This window comes from Vulpes vulpes, chromosome 7 (assembly GCF_048418805.1).
Source record: "Vulpes vulpes isolate BD-2025 chromosome 7, VulVul3, whole genome shotgun sequence".
Lineage (NCBI taxonomy): Eukaryota > Metazoa > Chordata > Mammalia > Carnivora > Canidae > Vulpes > Vulpes vulpes.
In genome coordinates, this window is record NC_132786.1 from 30,416,215 (window position 1) to 30,435,124 (window position 18,910).

The following is an 18,910-nucleotide window of genomic DNA, read 5'->3' on the forward strand; positions in this document are numbered from 1 at the left end:
TAAGAGAATTTATACACAGAAAAGTTATATTACTCATCCAAGTTCTTATAGCTAAAATGGGCAGACTTGTAATTCAAACCAAGGCAACTAGGATGGTATGTTACCCCTATCCTGTCTGATCTCTCTTATTGCTAATTCACTGGAGGAGGATGGCTTCAAGTACAGTGTTACTTGAATTTTCCAAAGTTATGTCCATCCCTTCAGGTTCTTCCTCTGCCACAGAATATTCATGGAATCCTTCAAGTTTTTCAATTTACTTATGTGATAGTGCTCTGTTTCAGTGGTGAAAATTGTCTTCATTTGTATCCAGTGTTGTAATGCAATATGCAAATGGTTTAAAGAAAGGGCATAAAGTTTGGAGTCATCTCTATATCTTTTATTATTTTTATGAGTTTTTGTAAGGGCAGCTTTATTAACCTGTATATGTACCAATATCTTTGACAAAATAAACACAAGCAAATTAAAGCAACAGAGATGGAATTCATCATAAATTCAGTTCAAGTATCATTCATTACTATTTTACTTTGCTTCTCTTTAAAATGATATCCAACTGTGATGAGAATATGTGGACAGAGATTCATTCATTTTAGCCACTGATGATGAAAAACAAAGCTGTTCAAACATTTCCAAGGAGGAAGTTAAAATTATTTTTTTGAGAGATACATTATGTGTATATATGTTCTTTGAGATATATATATTCTTTTGAGATATATATAAATATATATTAATTTTTTAAAAGCCTCAAATAATTCATTAATGTATCTTCATATACTCTTATATACTCTTATATATTTTTTTGAGATATATATATATATATATATATATATATATATATATATTTGAGATATATATCTCAAACAGTCTTTGGAAATATGCCTACCCTAGATGTAAATATTTATAATCAAAGTGTGATTGTTTAGAACTGTGCTACATTCATGAAGTACATTTCTTGATTAAAGTAAAAATATAAAAATGGAAAGGGGCACCTGGGTGGCTCAGTCAGTTAAGCATCCAACTTTTGATTTTGGCTCAGGTCATGATCTCAGGATCCTAGGATCAGCCCCACATCAGTCTCCGTGCTCAGTGGGGCACCTGCTGAGGATTCTCTTTCCCTCTCTCTCTCTGCCCCTCCTCCTGCTTGTGCACACTTTCTCCCTTTCTCTCTCAAATAAATAAATCTTTAAATATATATATATATATATAAATATACATACACACAAATAATAATGACATAATTATATAACCTATATACATTTTAAGTCTATATATAAATTTATTTTAAATTTTATATGTTTTAAATTTTATATAGATTTATATATATAAATGGAAATAACCTATATACATTTTATAATTATATAACCCATGTACATGATAGATAGATAGATAGATATCACAAAAGGGTATACATCAAATGGTTGTAGTGGATTCCACAACCTCATTTACCTCTAGAAAATGGCATATGGTCCATTCTTATTTTCCTTACATGTATATGTTTAATAGATGTTAAGCAATATACTTAATTTAAAATAATAAATGTAACATAATTTAATTATAAGTAAAAATATGTATTATTCTTTTAATAGAAAAAAGGAAATTTCAAAGAGGAGTATATAGCTATATCGCTATATAAATCAGTATACTTATAAATTTCTATTTATAACTAGAGATACTAAAAGAATCAGAATACTTCACTACTCTAAGAGCACTATCTCTAGACAATGAGATTTAGACAATTTCCTGCCTCTTTTCTACTTTTACATTTTCTAGCAAAATTTTCTATTGAAAAAAAATATTGGTGGGGAAAATTTCATACAAACTAATAATCAAAAACTTTGTGTAACATTATATTAATAGAATGTTAATTTGAAAACAGTACAAATATGTATAATGCATCAATATACTCACAATTAGAAAAATGTAAGAATTTTGGTTTTTTAATTATGTGCATTTATAGCTATTACATTTTCTAGATATATGACTAAACATAAAAATATATTTAAAATTAATATCTTACAACAGAATATTTTAATTACCAGTTTATTTGCTTTCCAAATGTAATAATTCCAATGTGAATAAACTTATCAAAGATAACACAAGCAAAGATCACATATAGGTGGTTACTTACTTCTGATTTCACAAGAATCCTGTAGGGGTGATCTACCAGTTGAGTCATAGTATAATTTTCTTGTACAGGGGAAAAATCAATTTTATTATTCTTTATTTGATAAAGCATATGCTCATATGCAGCTGCAGATTCCAGTGGCTCAATGCCATAACTGACATTCTGCAACAGCAATAATCCCCTAGATATTTAAACACATAAGAAAGAAATAAAAACATAATTAATCTAGATTACCTACTGAGAAATGTAAATCAACATTATATAAAAACATTTTTTTTAAAAAACAGGCTTTTTTTTCTTTTTTTTAAAGATTTTATTTACTCATGAGAGACAGATTGAGAGAGAGAGAGAGAGAGAGAGAGAGAGGCAGAGACACAGGCAGAGGGAGAAGCAGGCTCCATGCAGGGAGCCCGATGTGGAATCGATCCCGGGACTCCAGGACCACACCCTGAGCCGAAGGCAGGCACTAAACCACTGCACCACCCAGGGATCCCCTATAAAAACATTTTGTAGGAATTTAACAGTGGTCTTTGTGGTCTAATATCTCTTCTCGCTTGGCTAAACTTTCAAACACAATTTTATAGCTTCTTCTCTCTATTATGACATTTAGAAGTCATTGTGGTGCTAGTGCTAAGAAATGTGAATATTCTTCCTACTAGCAAAAACTCTTTCTGCATAAGTTTTATGACTACCAGCCTGATCAAGAGAATAGGAAAAATGATAAGAAGAGGAGGAGGAAAGTATATGAGAAGAAACAAAATCAAAGTCTCTATTTTCCTTGAAGACATTTCGGTAGATAAGGAGGTCGAGCCGAGGCCTTAGCCCGAACCCCAGAAGCCTTAAGGGAAGCGTGCCTGCAGCCCCCTGGCTCCGCCGCAGCTCTGGGGGGGCCCCGCCCACTCTTGCAGCAGCGCGGTCGCGGGCAGCGGGCCGGGCATGAGCGGGACCGCCGGACTCGCCGGACTCAAATCCTCACCTCACACACGCTGGCCTCCCTCCTCTCTGCCCCCGCCCCACCCCTCTTTGTAAATTGGCCCCTAAGGGTCTGGGGGTGGGAGTGGGGTTCATTTTCTTAGTCTGGTGCGGAGGCCTTTTCTGAATAAACTCATTTGACTTTGGAAAAAAAAAAAAAAAAAACCTTGAAGACATTTCCAAATGTCTAACCTTGAAGACATTCCAAACCTTGAAGACATTGAAGACATTTAACCTTGAAGAGTCTTCACTCTAGAGTCTTCACTCTAACCTTGAAGACATTTCCAAAAATTATAGGGCCACACAAGATTTTCAATCATTTATATCTCTAGAATATGCCATTACCTGAGTCCAGAACAAGTGCTAAGTGTCACAACTGATTTTGGAACCTCTGCAGCATATCCTTGATAAAGGCAATGGCCCTAAAAAGAATATATGAAGATACATTCATGAATTATTTGAGGCTTTTAAAAAAGTTTTTAAGATTTAAATTCCAGTTAGCTAAACACATAGTATAGTATAATATTAGCTTCAGGTGCACAATGCAGTGATGCAACACTTCCATACAACACCGGGTACTCATCACAACAAGTGCATGAATGATTTTTAAATAGTTTCTGGTTTATCTTTACTTCCTAGATATCATCAAACATTCGCATTTAGCCATTACCATAAAATTATCCACCAGATATTCCATTATCTGCAATCTCTTCCGCTTAAACCTTTTTTTCTAAGAATAGTCATGACTCCTATCCTTTGCCAAATAATTCTTGCTTTAATTCTAATTTTTGACAAATAACTTTATCTGCATCTTTTCTCTCCTAGCCACATTTCTTAAATGTGTAGTTTATAACTGCTAACTTGATGTAATTCACAGCATTAATTTAACTTCATATGTGAACATGTCACTTGTTTTTTTTAAGTTACCCAAAAGTATCTTAATCAATATTTCTTCATTTCTTTCTCTTTAGTATCTTACCATGTTCATCACCCTTAGTTTGAGCTTTCCTTCTTATGGACTTCCACAGCATTAATCTTCCCAGATTCTCCCCTAATACTCTCTTTGAGTGAATATTCACTTCTCTTCCCTTAAAAGTCTAGTGACATCTACAGTCAGTCCTGTTCCTTTGTTAATCCTATGCTAATAAAAACTATAGTATCATCACATTCTTTATGAATTTGTTTCTATGTCATTATTATATGTTATTAGCTGTCATGCATATTATTTCCATTAGTTCCAGATAGGAACTTCCCTCAGTGAGAAGAGAGTAGCAAAAATAGAGGAGAGGCACACTGACATCCAGTGGCCTGAGTACAGCCAGAAGAAATGCTCTCCATCACATTGATCCTTCATCATCTGATCCTACCTATCAGTACAAGATGGCCCAGGTAAGTACCTCTTAACACCACAGGCTGCAATAGCAGAAGTCCAGTAGAGTCAGAAGAACAACACTCAATGGAATAATATTAAAAGCTATAAAGAAGCTAAATTGCCATTGGAACAACACACCACACTAAATCTAAACTTAAACTGGGTTGGCTGCCTTCAAAAACAGATTTAAACATCAAAGATTCAAGCGAAAATCACTCACTATACCAAGAACCAAAAAACTCACAACAAAAATAAGACAACTGATGACAGTATTGAGATGAGCCACATGTTGGAACTATCAGACAAACATTTTAAAGCAGCCATGGAAAACTGCTTCAGTGAGATTACAAATTATCTTGAAACAAATGACAGAATAGAAACACTAGCAAAAAATCTACTTGGGACAAAGAGAGTCATTACCTAATCATAAAAGCATCAATCCATTCAGAAGACATGGCAATCCTAAATGTACTAGCCATCAAAAAACAGAGCTTCACAATACGTGAAGCAAACACTGATACAACTGAAAGAGAAAGACAACAAAAAAGCAATAATAAATGATGAACTCAGTATCCATCATTCAGTTGGTAGTACTAGGCAGGAAATTGATAAAAAATACAGAACTGAATAACATTAATCAATATGATCTATATTACATTTATGGAAGACTCCACCCCAACAGCAGAGTACACATATTTTTCAATTATCCAAGAGCATTCATTTACACATACAATATAGAGGATTGTAAAGCAACCCTTCACAGATTTAAAAGAATTGAAATCATACAGGATATATTTTCTAACCATAATGATATCAAAGTAGAAATCAGCAGACAAGAACAAAAGGAAAAATCTCCAAACATTTGGAAATTGAACAACACACTTTTTAAAACCCCATGGATAAGCAATAAGCCTCAAAGGAAATTTTAAAATATATATAACTGTATTAAAATGAATATACAGCATATTGTTGTAGGCTGAAGCTTGAGCAGTGCTGAGCAGGAAATTTTAGTACTAAAATGCTTACTGTAGCAAAGAGAAAAGGTCACAAATTGATAATACGTTTTTCTCTCAACAAACTAAAACAAGAAACCCAAGGAAAGGAATAAGGAAGAAAATAATAAACATAAAGCTAAATGCTATGACACTGAAAATAAGGTAATAGTATGGAAAAAGCAAGAAAAAGCTGATTCTTTGATAAATTCAAAAAACTGAAAGATCTCTAGTATGATTAACACAGTTAAAAAGAGAGAAGAGAGCAGTCATTCATGTCAGAAACAAAACATTCCTGTAATCATTAAAGGATACTAAGGGCCATGACAAAATTACACTACTAAATTCCACACCTAAGATAGAATGGATCAATTCCTTAAAAAACACAAATAACAAACAATACATATGAAACAGATAAGATATTCCTATAACTATTAAATAAACTGAGTCGGTAATTTAAAATTTCATACACATACATACACACACAAAAATCCCCAGGACTAGTGACAACAATAAAGAATTTTACCAAACAACTTAAAAATTGCCATGTTCTTTATACACCACTTCCAGAAAGTAAAACGGGAAATAACACTTCCAAATTTATTTTGAGGCAGATATCATTCTACTACAAAAATTAGACAAAATCTGGACAAAAAAAACCACAGATCAATACTTCTCATGAACTTTGATTTTTAAAAAAATCCTCAGGATATTATTAGCCATCAAACCAGTCATGGGTAAAAAGAATTATATCCATCAGAGCCAAGTTGCAGCTTGCACAAGGTTTTTTTTTTTTAAGTTTATACCAAAGCATTTTTTTTCAATCAACTACAAATGGTATTGCATTTTAATTTCAGTTTCCACATGTTGTTAGCTAGAAATGCAGTGTATTTGTTGTGTTGATCACATATCCTAAAACCTTGCAGAAGTTATGTATTTTATGGTGTTTTTTTAGATGGATCCTTGAGATTTTTTACATAGATGTGTCTTGTACAAATATGGGGCATTTTTCTTTTTTCCTTTTCAATCTGTATGCTTTTTATCTCTCTGCTTTGCCTTTCTGTGTTTGCTACAACTTCTAGTGCTGTACTGAAGTGTGTTCCCTATCTGCAGGATATGCATGCTGAAATTACAAAATGTTATTAAAATACATAAGAAAAGGAAAAAGATAAAAAAAATGGAGAGTCTCACTGCATTCACAGATTGGAAGACTCAACATAGCAAAAATGTCAAGTCTCCACAAATTGATCTACAGGATTAAGAAGTTGTCTATCACAATCCTAGCAAGTTGTCTGTATTCATAAAGTAATTTAGTCTGAAATTTATATGAACAAGCAAAGACTATCCATGATAAAAATATTAGAAAGGAATAAAGTATGAGAAATCACTGTTGTCTGCAATAAATGCTTAATTTACAAGTAGAAGCATGGTAGTGGCAGAACTACAGACACAGAGGAACTGAACAGAATAAATAAGAACTGAGAAATATATCCACAAAAATATGCCCCACTGACTTTCTGACAAAGATGCAAGAGCAATTCAATGCAGACCAGTCTTTTCTATCAATGGTGTTAGAACAAATACACAACCTCAGTCAAAAGAATAAACCTTAATCCAAACCTCATACCTTACACAAATTATCTCAAAATGAACATACAATTAAATGTAAATAAAACTGTAATACTTTTAGGGGGAAAAAACCTTCAGGAACTAGGCATACATGGAATTCTTAATTTGATACCCAACTCCATTTATAAAAGGAAAAGTTGATAAATTCACTCTCATCAAAATTAAAGATTTCTAATCAATGGGGGACCTTTGAATAGGATAAAAAGAAAAATTACAGACGGGGAATAAATATTGGTACATCATATATCTGGCAAAAGACTTATATTTAGAATATATAAACTGCTTTAAAATCAACCATAAAAACTAATCAATCCAATTAGAAAATTATAAAGGATATTAATAGACATTTCATTTCATAAAAATATGTTCAATATCACTGGACATTAGGGAAATGCAAATTTAAAAATTACATGAGATATCACTAGACATTTATTGAAATGACTAAAATTCTAAAAAAATTTAAATACTGATCAAATGGTGTCAAAAATACAGACATTCTATCTTTCCTACATTGCCAGTGGAAGTGTAAAATGGTACACTCTGGAAAATAGTTAATATTTTAAAATATTAGCTATATAAAATATAAGTATAATATATATATATATATATATATATATATATATATATATATATATATATATATACCATATAATGGCAATCATATTCCTGGGCATGTATCCCAGAAAAATGAAAAATTATGTCTACACAACAAATCGCACATGAATGTTCTTATAAGCATTACTTTCAATGGTTAAAGACTCTAAAAGATAAAGCATGAGAAGATGGAGACCTGATGTTTCTTTGTGGGAAAGTGATTGTTTAGAAATTTAATTTCTTAAATAGATTTCAAATGATTGAGATTTTCTATTATTTCTCCCCTCAAATTTGATAATTTTCCTTCCTTTTCAGGGAAGTTGGCCATTTCATCTAAATTATCAAATTTATTGACATAAAGGTTTCATAATACTTCAAAATATTTTATTTTCTGTATGACTAATCATATTTCCCCTTTGTCCCTAATATTGATGGAAACTGTTTTTGTTCTAGGTTAGTCTTACTAAGGGTTATTAATGATATTTGTCTTTTTAAAGAACTAAATTCTGGGCTTTAATTTTTTCTATTCTTTTTCCTTTTTCTATCTCATTGGTTTCTACCCTTATCTGCATTATTTCCTTCCTCTACTGTGTTTTTACTCTTTACAGAGTATTTCATTTTGTATTGAAATTAATTTAATGGCAACCTTCCTGAATCCTCTTGTTGCTGAGTTTTAGGCCTTGGGGTAGGGAATGAGGGTGATAAGAGTATCTCTCACTCTCTGCTCTTCAGTAGAGTCTTACCCTCTTCAGTAGAGCACACAGGCAGCCTAATCGTTAGTCAAGGGCATAAAGACAATTCCCTCCCTGCAAAAAATTCATACATCTGACGGCCCCTCTCTCTGGTCCTGAGGCATCCCAGTTAAAGCTGCATCAGCAGCTCTGGTCCAAGTCTGCAAGCTCTGCTTGGTCCCAACTCCCTATGCTATGGTTGAGACTTTACCCTCAATCAGAAGGGCCAAGTTGAATGTGACTCACCTTCTGGCTCTCTTTTCTCTCAGAGAGAAAATTTTTCCTGATCTGCCTATTGTCAAATGTCTCAGAACAGGTGTCTTGCGTACTTTGTTCTGCCTTCTACTTGCAGATGGTGACAAAAACAATGTTGCACTAGTTTATTTTTAATTTCATTATCTCTCAATTGCAATATAGCAATAGAATCTGACCCTTCACTTGCATTTACTTCTTGCCAATCATCTGTTCTCACAAAGTAAATATCTCACAGACTAAAGCTAATTTTCTCACATACTTAAAAATTTCTTGAACCCTATCCACATTTTAGGATACAATGTAAACTCGTATGTTTCACACGTGAACCTCTTCAGATTCTGTACCCAATATGGTTTAGCATCCTTACTCTCCCTTTCTATAAGGGCTTCTGATCTGTTTACCCAATAATTCTGTGGGGTAGAAAGCATTTTTTCTTCTTGCCAATGGCAACTTAATGATATTTAAAAAGTAAACCTACACAGAGTAAAGCAAACCTAACTTACCTTTATAAATGAAGAATCTGGATACAATGTTCCTGATTTGTTGTATGCATACACCAGGAAATGAGGGTCTAAAAATGACCTAATTCAACCAAAGTAATGACACTTCATTGTAATTGTAACATTAGCAAAACCACAATCATGAAATTAAAATTTACTTTCAATTTTACAAGTTCAAATATCCAAAAATTAAATGGTCTCCTCTCTCCATTACCTCAGTTGTACTCTGATAGCACATTTCATATATAAGAAAAAATATTAAGTGGCATAATCAGATAGCAGCAGGAACACCATAATGACATAGATTTATGTATACTAGAAACCAGGACTTCTGGATTCCAACAGCAAAGTTTTCTTTTAGATTCAACAATCAATACATCGCATTGCATAAATATGTTAATATTTCCTAACAAGTAGCCATAGGTTGATAAGAAAAAAAATATGCTTTTTCCAATAGTTTTCATGAAATGATACTGTGGTAAAAACACTTCCCAAATTTTCAATGCCTCAAAACAACAATGAATGTTCTTCACAAGTTTATTGCAGGTTCAGCTCCACTTCATTCTGGAACCTGGGAAAAGACATACCTTCTTTATTTATTTATTTATTTATTTATTTTTAAGATTTTAATTAGTTATTCATGAGAGACAGAGAGAGATGCAGAGACACAGGCAGAGACACAGGCAGAGGGAGAAGCAAGCTCCATGCAGGAAGCCCCACATGGGACCTGATCCTGGGTCTCCAGGATCATGCCCTGGGCTGAAGGCAGCGCTAAACCACTAAGTCAACGGGGCTGCCCAAAGACAGACCTTCTAACCCTGGAACATGCCTTGCTTGAAGCAGAAGGAGAAAAGAAATTGTAGAAGCACACAACAGTTCTTAAAGCCTTTGTTTAGAAGCAGAAGATTAGTGCCTTGCTCAAATTTCATAAGCTAAATGATATCTATAGACAAACCTCATATGAATTGTACCAAAGTGTCATCTTCTTACAGAGAAGATAGTGATTGTTATGGAACAATCTGACACCACTATTTACTGCTGGGAGACTGGGGTTTCTTAAGGATTCCAAAAACTAAAGCGTAGTTCAAGGCCAGAATCAAAGAGGGACCAGAGCATTCATTGAGTGTGTGCTTTCACCTCTACTTCTTTTTTTTAAGATTTTATTTATTTATTCATGAGAGACACAGAGAGAGAGAAAGAGGCAGAGACAGGCAGAGGGAGAAGCAGGATCCATGCAGGGAGCCCGATGTGGTACTCGATCCTGGGACTCCAGGATCACGCCCTGGGCGGAAGGCAGATGCTCAACCGCTGAGCCACCCAGGCATCCCTCACCCCTACTTCTCATTCCAGATCTGCTTCTTCATCTTCTTTCATTCCTGACAACTCTTCCTTTCCTCAGTTCAAATAACAAAACTAGAGAGCTTCCCAGAAAAAAAAAAATACTGATATTTATCAGCTCATATCCCACATATATTCAAGGACAATGCTAAGTGGCCTGAATTGTTTTAGGTGCGAGTACCTGGAACATGAATTCTGGCACATGGGCAGAGCCACATTTTAGCAACTAAGCAATTATTATACTCATTTTTTTTAAAAGATTGTATTTATTTATTCATGAAAAACACACAGAGAGACAGAGACACAGGGCAGAGGGAGAAGGAGACTCCCCATAGGGAACCCAATTTGGGACTCTATCCCAGCAGCCTGTGATCACACCCAGCAGAAGGCGATGCTCAACCACTGAGCCACCCAGGCGTCCCTCATGAATATTTATTTTTATCGGCAATAAATCCCACAAAGGAAGAACACAATCAATAGGTTGGATAGCATGTTTGCAACATATAGAACAGATTAAGAATTAATACCTACAACAAACACAAATTCGTCATGGGAAAAAAAGAAAAGCAGAAAAGTAAGTCATAAATTGAAAATAAAGAACACAAAACATATGAATAAAAATGAAAACCGAGTCCCACGTCAGGCTCCCTGCATGGAGCCTGTTTCTTCCTCTGCCTGTGTCTCTGTCTCTCTCTCTCTCTCTCTCTCATTCTGTGTCTCTCATGAATAAATAAATAAAATCTTAAAAAAATAAAATAAATAAAATAAAATAAATAAAATAAAATAAAAATGAAAACCAGAAAGGAAAAACAAAAGCTTAGGAGAAGCAATTCAACTAGAATGGTCAGTAAACATTTGAATATACTACATATTAATAATCAGGGAAGTGCCTATTAAAATAACAATAAAATAGCATTTCTTATACATTAACAAAAATAAATGAAGATACTTATTTTATTGAGAATGTAGAGAACAGAAATGTTTCTGTATTGGTCTGAGTGAAAACTGGGATAAACCTTCTTATGTAAAAACTAGTAGCATATAGGCACTCTTGAGAATTGTATCATTTATAATCTATCAATGTCATGGGTGCCCAGAGTATCATGGCCAAAGATATCCATAATATGGCTTTTCTTGCTATAAATATATAGGTGGATAAATAATAAATGAGATATATTTATTTGATGGCTACATATGTATCTACAATCAATTAACTCTTTCTGCACAAAATCAGTGTAAATAACTCTCAGATAAAAATGACATGCGAGGTGCCTGGGTGGCTCAGTTGGTTAAACGTCCAACTCTTGGTTTTGCCTCAAGTCATGATTTCAGGGTCATGAGATCGAACCCCACTATGGCTCAGTACTAGGCATGGAGCCTGCTTAAGATTCTCTTTCTCTGGTTCCCTCTGCCCCTCACTGCCACCCCACCCATTCTTTCTGTCTGTCTCTAAAAAATAAAAAATAAAAAGTTATACAAAATGTTTCATGAAAAGCATAACCACAAAACCAGAACAATAACATAGTAAGTATCTACTGTTCACATTTTTGGGTCATTAGTTCTGCTAATGGTGGCCAGGCTTGCTCATTGGTTGGTCTGGGATTCAGCTGGATTTTGGCTGATCTAGAGATGATTAGGCCAATATAAAAAATACTGGACTGATATAAACTATGGTCTTTGTGTAATAATGATGGATAGGATCATCAGTAATAATAAATATATCATTCTGGTGGGGCACATTGATAATGGGAGAGACTACACATGTGCAGAGGCAGGGGGCATATAGAAACTGCCTGTACCTTCCTCTCAATTTTGCTATGAACCTAAGACTAGTCTAAAAAATTAAAATTAAATTGGAAACAGGAAACAGGAAACTGCAAACAGCTGATAATTGTTTAGAGAAGTTTCTTTAGGGAAATACAAATTGACACAAAAATGTGATAGAAAATTTTAACACATCTTGCATGCTTTTGAAAATCTGAACTGCTACTGTCTTTTCAGAAACTGGCAATATCTCTCAAAATCCTAATACAAAATGTGAGTAATAAGGAAAGTTGTTGTGCAAATTAAATCAGTTACTACATGCAAACTGGAACATGCCTACCAATTGGTAAGTGTTCCATGAACATCAGTTACTTTTGTTGTTTTTGTTGTTGTTGTTATCATTATCACCATCATTACTATTATTCATACGTCTTGATCCAGAAACCCATTTCTTGGTAGCAAGCCCACAAAACAAAATATCTATTACATAAGAAAATACATACAAGGATGTTTATTGCAGGGCTCTATACTGACAATCCTTGGAAATATAACCTCATTACCTATCAACATGCCATACTACAACTACAGTTATCTTTTAAAGAATAAGTTAAGATATACAAAGAGAAGAGGAAAATGAACACCATTATTAAATAAGACCTGCCAATTGCATTTCCATTTCTCTAAAAAACTTTTTTGGTAGGTTTCTACATATTTTATTTAAAGAAAAGGTGAAATTTAGAATAGAAAATGGTGGAAAGACACATACATATGAGGTTATTAATATTGGTTTCCTCATGGAGTGAAAATTTAAGATAATAAAAAAATATTGGTGTAATATCAAATAAAATGTTTAAAATCATATAAATGTATAAAATGACATGAACAAATTAAACATGGATAAATTAAATCATTGCCTTAATTATTATAGTTATAATAATAATTATAAATAATTAATAATTAAGAACTACATAGACTAATTTTCATTTATCTGACATAAACATTAATTTTGTAATATGAAACTAGAACTTGGTTCAAATATTAGATTTAAAATCTCAAGCTGAAAACTCAGATGCTAAAACAAAGATGTAACATATTAAATATGTCATTTTCTTGTTTAGGCTCAACTTAGAGTAGTAACTATAAAAATTTCAGAAGTTAAAAAGACTGTATGAAAAATGGAATGTCAACTTACTGTTTTTCAAGATGGAGAGTGTACCTTTTCCGGTCAATTTTGATGGCATAAGTGACCTATAGCAAAATATTCAAGAAGAATGTAATTATTAGAAATTCTAAATTCTTAAAAATCAAAAGCCATAACTTCTTAAAATATATTTACTCTTTCATATAGACAACACAGATCATATCACACGTCTCAAAATAATATATACATATATAATTGTAATCTTCCTTCAATCTTGGAATGTATGACAGAATTAATCATAATTAAACTTAAAATCAAAGAGTCTCAATCTATTTCAAAACTAAGAGCATTAGTCGTAGAGTAATCTTGGGAGAAACTAATTTTATTATCTTTTTTCTACTTTGCAATTTCTAGCCCAAGTACATTAAAAATTTAAAGAATACATCACAGTTCCCCTTTTAAGATTAAAGGAAGTATCCCCTAACTATAAAAACACTCTTTATCTCCTTCTCCTCTTTAGGAATTGCTTCAGCTACAGAGGGTCACCTCACACCAAGTCACAACTTTCTGAGACAGCCCACATTTACCGAGAAGCCCCCTCATCCCAACTCCAGAGATTGATGGACCATGCCAGCTTCATACTTTGTTGAGACTCAAATGCGTCTCCATCTCCCCTTCCGACTTCCTGCCCTCCCCTTCCACAGAGGCTCATCACAAGAGCATACCCTAATAAACTGCCTTCATGGGAATCTTCTCAAAGACTCCATCCCAAAGAACCCAATCTGTGACATGATCATAAAACATACACATTCTTCACAGCATAGCACTTGGTTAATGTTGGTAAACTTTCCACATTTGCAAAGAACATGAATTTTGTCATTGGATACAGTTTTCTGCATTTTAAAACTTCTCATGTTCAGTCCCCTGTAAGCTTACAGCTATTGAAAAACGTGTATGGAGTTGCCAGGGAGCACAGTAAGCTAAGCATCTGACTCTTGATTTTGGCTCAGGTCATGATCTCAGGGTCCTGATCTCAGGGTTGTGAGATCAAGTCCCACATCAGGCTCCCTGCTTAGTGCAGAGTCTGCTTAAGACTCTTTCTCCCTTTGCCCTTCTCCCACCTCTAAAATAAATAAATCTCTAAAAAAAGATGTGTTGACATCTTCTCAAATTATTGTGATATTATTTCTTTCTCCTTTAATCTGTAGTTTTCTTCATTACATATTTTGAACCTTTGTTGTTGGTTGCAAACAGGAGTCAAATTAACAAAATGGCAAACACTTATAAAGTATGCTTCTATGTCATCTTCAGAATTTGACTTGAATTTTGGGTTGTAATTTCTTCAATATCATACATTATCATTTAATATATATGAATAATGAATAATGTAGAAGTGTATTTTTAAATTTCCATATACATTTTCAAACCTTAATATTTCACTTAATTGCACTGTTACCAGATAAATACTATATTATCAGTAATTGATTTTTAATGTTTTTTCCTTGCTTTTGTCAATTGTGTTGAATAATCTGTATATTCCTGAGAAGAATGTGATTACTCTAGTGATAAAGTTGAATTACAGCTAGATTAGAAAAACACTATCTTTATTTCTGGGGTTGCCTAGAAGTCTAGATTTTCTGATTCTCAGTTAAAGATGGTAAGATTTAAAATGTACTTTTTAAGGGACAAAATCTCTCTTGGCCAAGGTTAGCTTCTTTAGTGCTTGCCTACCTAGTTTGACAAAGCTGGCTTGGCTACTTAGAGAGTCACTGAAAGCTTTTTAAGAAGTTTTTCCCAAAGTCAAAATTCCACCAATAAGTCTCATCATTTCAAAGACTCATCATGTTCCAGGAGAACAGAGATCTGATTCATAGGGAGCTCACTGTGGATGTTTCTTGAATTCCTAATATTTGCCTGAATTATTTCTCTTGCTGCACCATATGCTTTGCCATTAAATAAAAGCCCCATGGTAATACCCTGTAGAGTCTAGTGAGTCCTAATGAACAGCAGAGGGAGAAAAAAAACAATATATTCACTGTGATGGGTTAACTTCTATATAAATCAATCAAATAAAATATTTTTGTTGTTCAAATTGTCTTTAACTTTATGAATCTTTTTATGATTTGTAAGCCAATACTTGAGGAAAACATTTTAAGACCTATGAAAATGGATTTGAAATTTTCTCCCTCTAGTACAATCCGATCTTATATGTGCTGAGAGCATTTTTAAAGACATATACAAATTTAGAATTTTTAGATGTTCCTAGTAAATGGAATACTTTATTAAGTAATGATGTTTATCTCTCACAATGGTGTGAGGGTGTGAGTGTTAAATGTTGGTTTTTTTTCTGCTTTTATCATGGATAGTTGGTTTGCTTTTGGTTAGCATTTTCCCAGTATGTGTCATATTCCTCTAAACATTTAAACTCTCTAGATATTTGTTTTGGTGTAATAGCTTTTATGAACACATAATCACTGGCTGGTTTGGTGCCATAAATAAAGACAAACAGACCAGTCTATCAAACCTGTCCCAGTGTCTAACAGTTTTCCATTTAGCAATTCAATGCTCCTCTCCAATCTTGCCACTAAGGTTCCAATCCTTGGATTCCTATCAGATCCCTGCGTGTCTTTATATCAACACTTCTTTCTTGAAAACAAAGTGTCCTAACCAAAACTTCTAAGTCATATAAAAAGGGAAGTAAAAATCAGTACAAAATTATTAACCAGAAAAAAAGATTCAAATAGGCAATATATATAAAAGGTATATTAATACTTAATAAAAAAAATGCCAGTTAAAAATGAAGCTTTCATTTTGATGCTCATGTTAACAGAAATGAGAAACTAGAAAGTTAAGTGTCATTATTCTTTGTTAATGGGAGTCAACTATCATACAACTTTTATGAAAGATGTCTTGCAAATATTTATCACTTTTTTAATGACTTGCTCATGATCCTACGGAGATAACTACCTAAGAAGGCTTATAAAACTACATGTTTAAATTTGGCAAAGAATGATGTTACATCCATATAATGCGATAATCATGCAGTTATGAAAAATGAGAAAGCAATGTTTACTATAAAAGTAAATTCTGACTTTATAAATAAATTAAAAGCCAATTAGCACATCATATATTACCATCAAAAATATATGTGCAAAAAAATATGTGCAGGAGTGTGCATGTCTCTAAAAATTCATTCAGTTCAAATTTACTACCTTTAGAAACTGAGGCAGACATTCACTTTCTTAACAACTCTTCGTACTGTCTAGATTTAATTTTACAACGTTCGTGCTTTCCTTCTGAATCAGGTTAAAAATATCATATTTGTTTTAATAGATGTATATATTTCTATATAAGCAAATATAAGCATGAAAAAATTCTTTTTAGTCATTTTAAAAAATGTTACACAACAAATACTAGTGTGACCTCATTTACATAGAATATTTCAATGTACATATTTTCTAGAAAAAGTCCAGGAGACTTTTATATGATAAGGATTTGGGGCACTTTTGTCTGAGTCTGTTTTTAAAAATTTTCATAATGTTCTTGGGAAATGAAAAGAAAAATCAAAATACTTGCTTTCATTTAAACAAAATGACTCTTTAACACAGTAATTAGAACAAAAAATTTCCAAAGGATATACATGAATTGATTTGGGTCATGTAGTGCAATAATAAAACACTCATATAAAAAATGAATTTTCCACAGGATGGCTCAGTTGGTTAAGCATCTTGATTCTTGATTTTGGCTTAGGTCATAATTTCACAAGTGGAAGCCCCAACTGGAGCTCTGCCCTCAGTGGAGAGCCTGCTTAAGGCCCTCTCTCTTTCCCTCTCGTACTCTCTCTCAAATAAATAAATTCAATTTCTACGACCTAGCAATTGCACTGTTGGGGATTTACCCCAAAGATACAGATGCAATGAAACGCCAGGACACCTGCACCCCTATGTTTATAGCAGCAATGTCCACAATAGCCAAACTGTGGAAGGAGCCTTGGTGTCCGTGGAAAGATGAATGGATGAAGAAGATGTGGTTTATGTATACAATGGAATATTACTCAGCCATTAGAAACGACAAATACCCACCATTTGCTTCAATGTGGATGGAACTGGAGGGTATTATGCTGAGTGAAGTAAGTCAATCGGAGAAGGACAAACATTATATGTTCTCATTTATTTGGGGAATATAAATAATAGTGAAAGGGAATAGAAGGGAATGGAGAAGAAATGGGTAGGAAATATCAGAAAGGGAGACAGAACATAAAGACTCCTCTGGGAAACGAACTAGGGGTGGTGGAAGGGGAGGAGGGCGGGGGGTGGGGGTGAATGGGTGACGGGCACTGAGGGGGGCACCTGACGGGATGAGCACTGGGTGTTTTTCTGTATGTTAGTAAATTGAACACCAATAAAAAATTAATTTATTTTTTTTAAAAAAGGTGATTTTTTAATTACGTGCGTTTCTGAAGCTTCACTGTCATTGGTATTTGTCCCAATCTTCCGTGGCACGGTAATTTGTAGAAGGGATGGTTCAGGATCTACAGTAAGGACAACATGTGTGAGCATTCCCCAGTGCCTGGCAGCATCCTTATTCTTCACTTCTCCTCTCACATCACCTCACTCTTTGAAGCTCCAAGCCCCAACACACACACACACACACACACACACACACACACACACACACACAGGCACGCACGCACCCACCGCAAAATCAGACTTTGTACACCCCCGTTAGAGGCTCCCAGCCAGTGGGGAGCGTGACCCTGCCCCCGTCCAGAGACCTCAGCCCGCAGGTGAAGGAGGGCTGCGCCCCAGGCCCCGGGCCGCAGAGGTGCGCGCCCTCCCCTCCAGGTGCAGGGTCCGGCAAGGGAGGGGCACCTGTCCCAGCCTCGCTCCGAGCCCTCCCCGCAGCAGGCCCAGGACCACCCTGACGCCAGGCGGGCTCTGACAAGACGCTGGTCTCTCCCCAGCCGACCGGGGCTCTGGAGCAAGGTCCCGGGGCCCGCCGAGCCCAGAGGCTCTGCGGCCGGGGGCCCTCCGCGGAGCAGGGTCCGTCACTCACGATGGCCCGCGGAGGTCAGCCGGCCCAGACCTGAGAGCATCAGCAGGAGAGACAGCATCGCGGGGCCCGCCGGCCTGGCCACGGTGACGGCTGTTGGCTGCGGAACGGTGGCCGCGCGCGGGGCCCTGCGCTCCGGCCGGTGGGAGGGGTCGGCGCGGGCCGCGGGGCGGGGCGGGGCGGGGCGGGGCGGGGGCGCGGCTGCTCCGCCCACCCCGCCCGCCCCGCCCCGCCCCCCGCCCCCTCCGCGGACCCGCGCGCAGCCGCAGTCCCCCCCGCCCCCCGCCCGCTGCGCGTGGGAGGCACACACCGGCGGGGCCTGCTGCCCTCGTGGGCTTGCGCTTTATTTTGCAAAGCGGGGACGTCGGAGACTCGTTCGGGGATGACGTAAGGGTCACGAAGTGCATTTTCTACCCTGGAAATGGGCCGTTTGCCGGGGAAGTGCTTG

The 18,910-nt window shown here is 35.5% G+C and overlaps 1 protein-coding gene across 1 annotated transcript in view; it reads right to left on the reverse strand.

The window, feature by feature from the left end:
• Positions 1 to 18,615, reverse strand: part of LOC112916316 (A disintegrin and metallopeptidase domain 3-like) — a 99,890-nt gene extending 81,275 nt beyond the window's left edge. Inside the window, exons 1-6 of the mRNA XM_072763475.1 lie at positions 18,466 to 18,615; positions 17,859 to 17,941; positions 13,462 to 13,517; positions 9,171 to 9,249; positions 3,440 to 3,516; positions 2,126 to 2,303 (exon numbers count right to left, since the gene is read on the reverse strand). Coding sequence (XP_072619576.1) covers positions 2,126 to 2,303; positions 3,440 to 3,516; positions 9,171 to 9,249; positions 13,462 to 13,517; positions 17,859 to 17,941; positions 18,466 to 18,523 — 531 coding nt within the window. The 5' untranslated portion in view covers positions 18,524 to 18,615. The remainder of the gene's footprint in view (positions 1 to 2,125; positions 2,304 to 3,439; positions 3,517 to 9,170; positions 9,250 to 13,461; positions 13,518 to 17,858; positions 17,942 to 18,465) is intronic.
• Between the last annotated feature and the right edge of the window lie 295 nt (positions 18,616 to 18,910).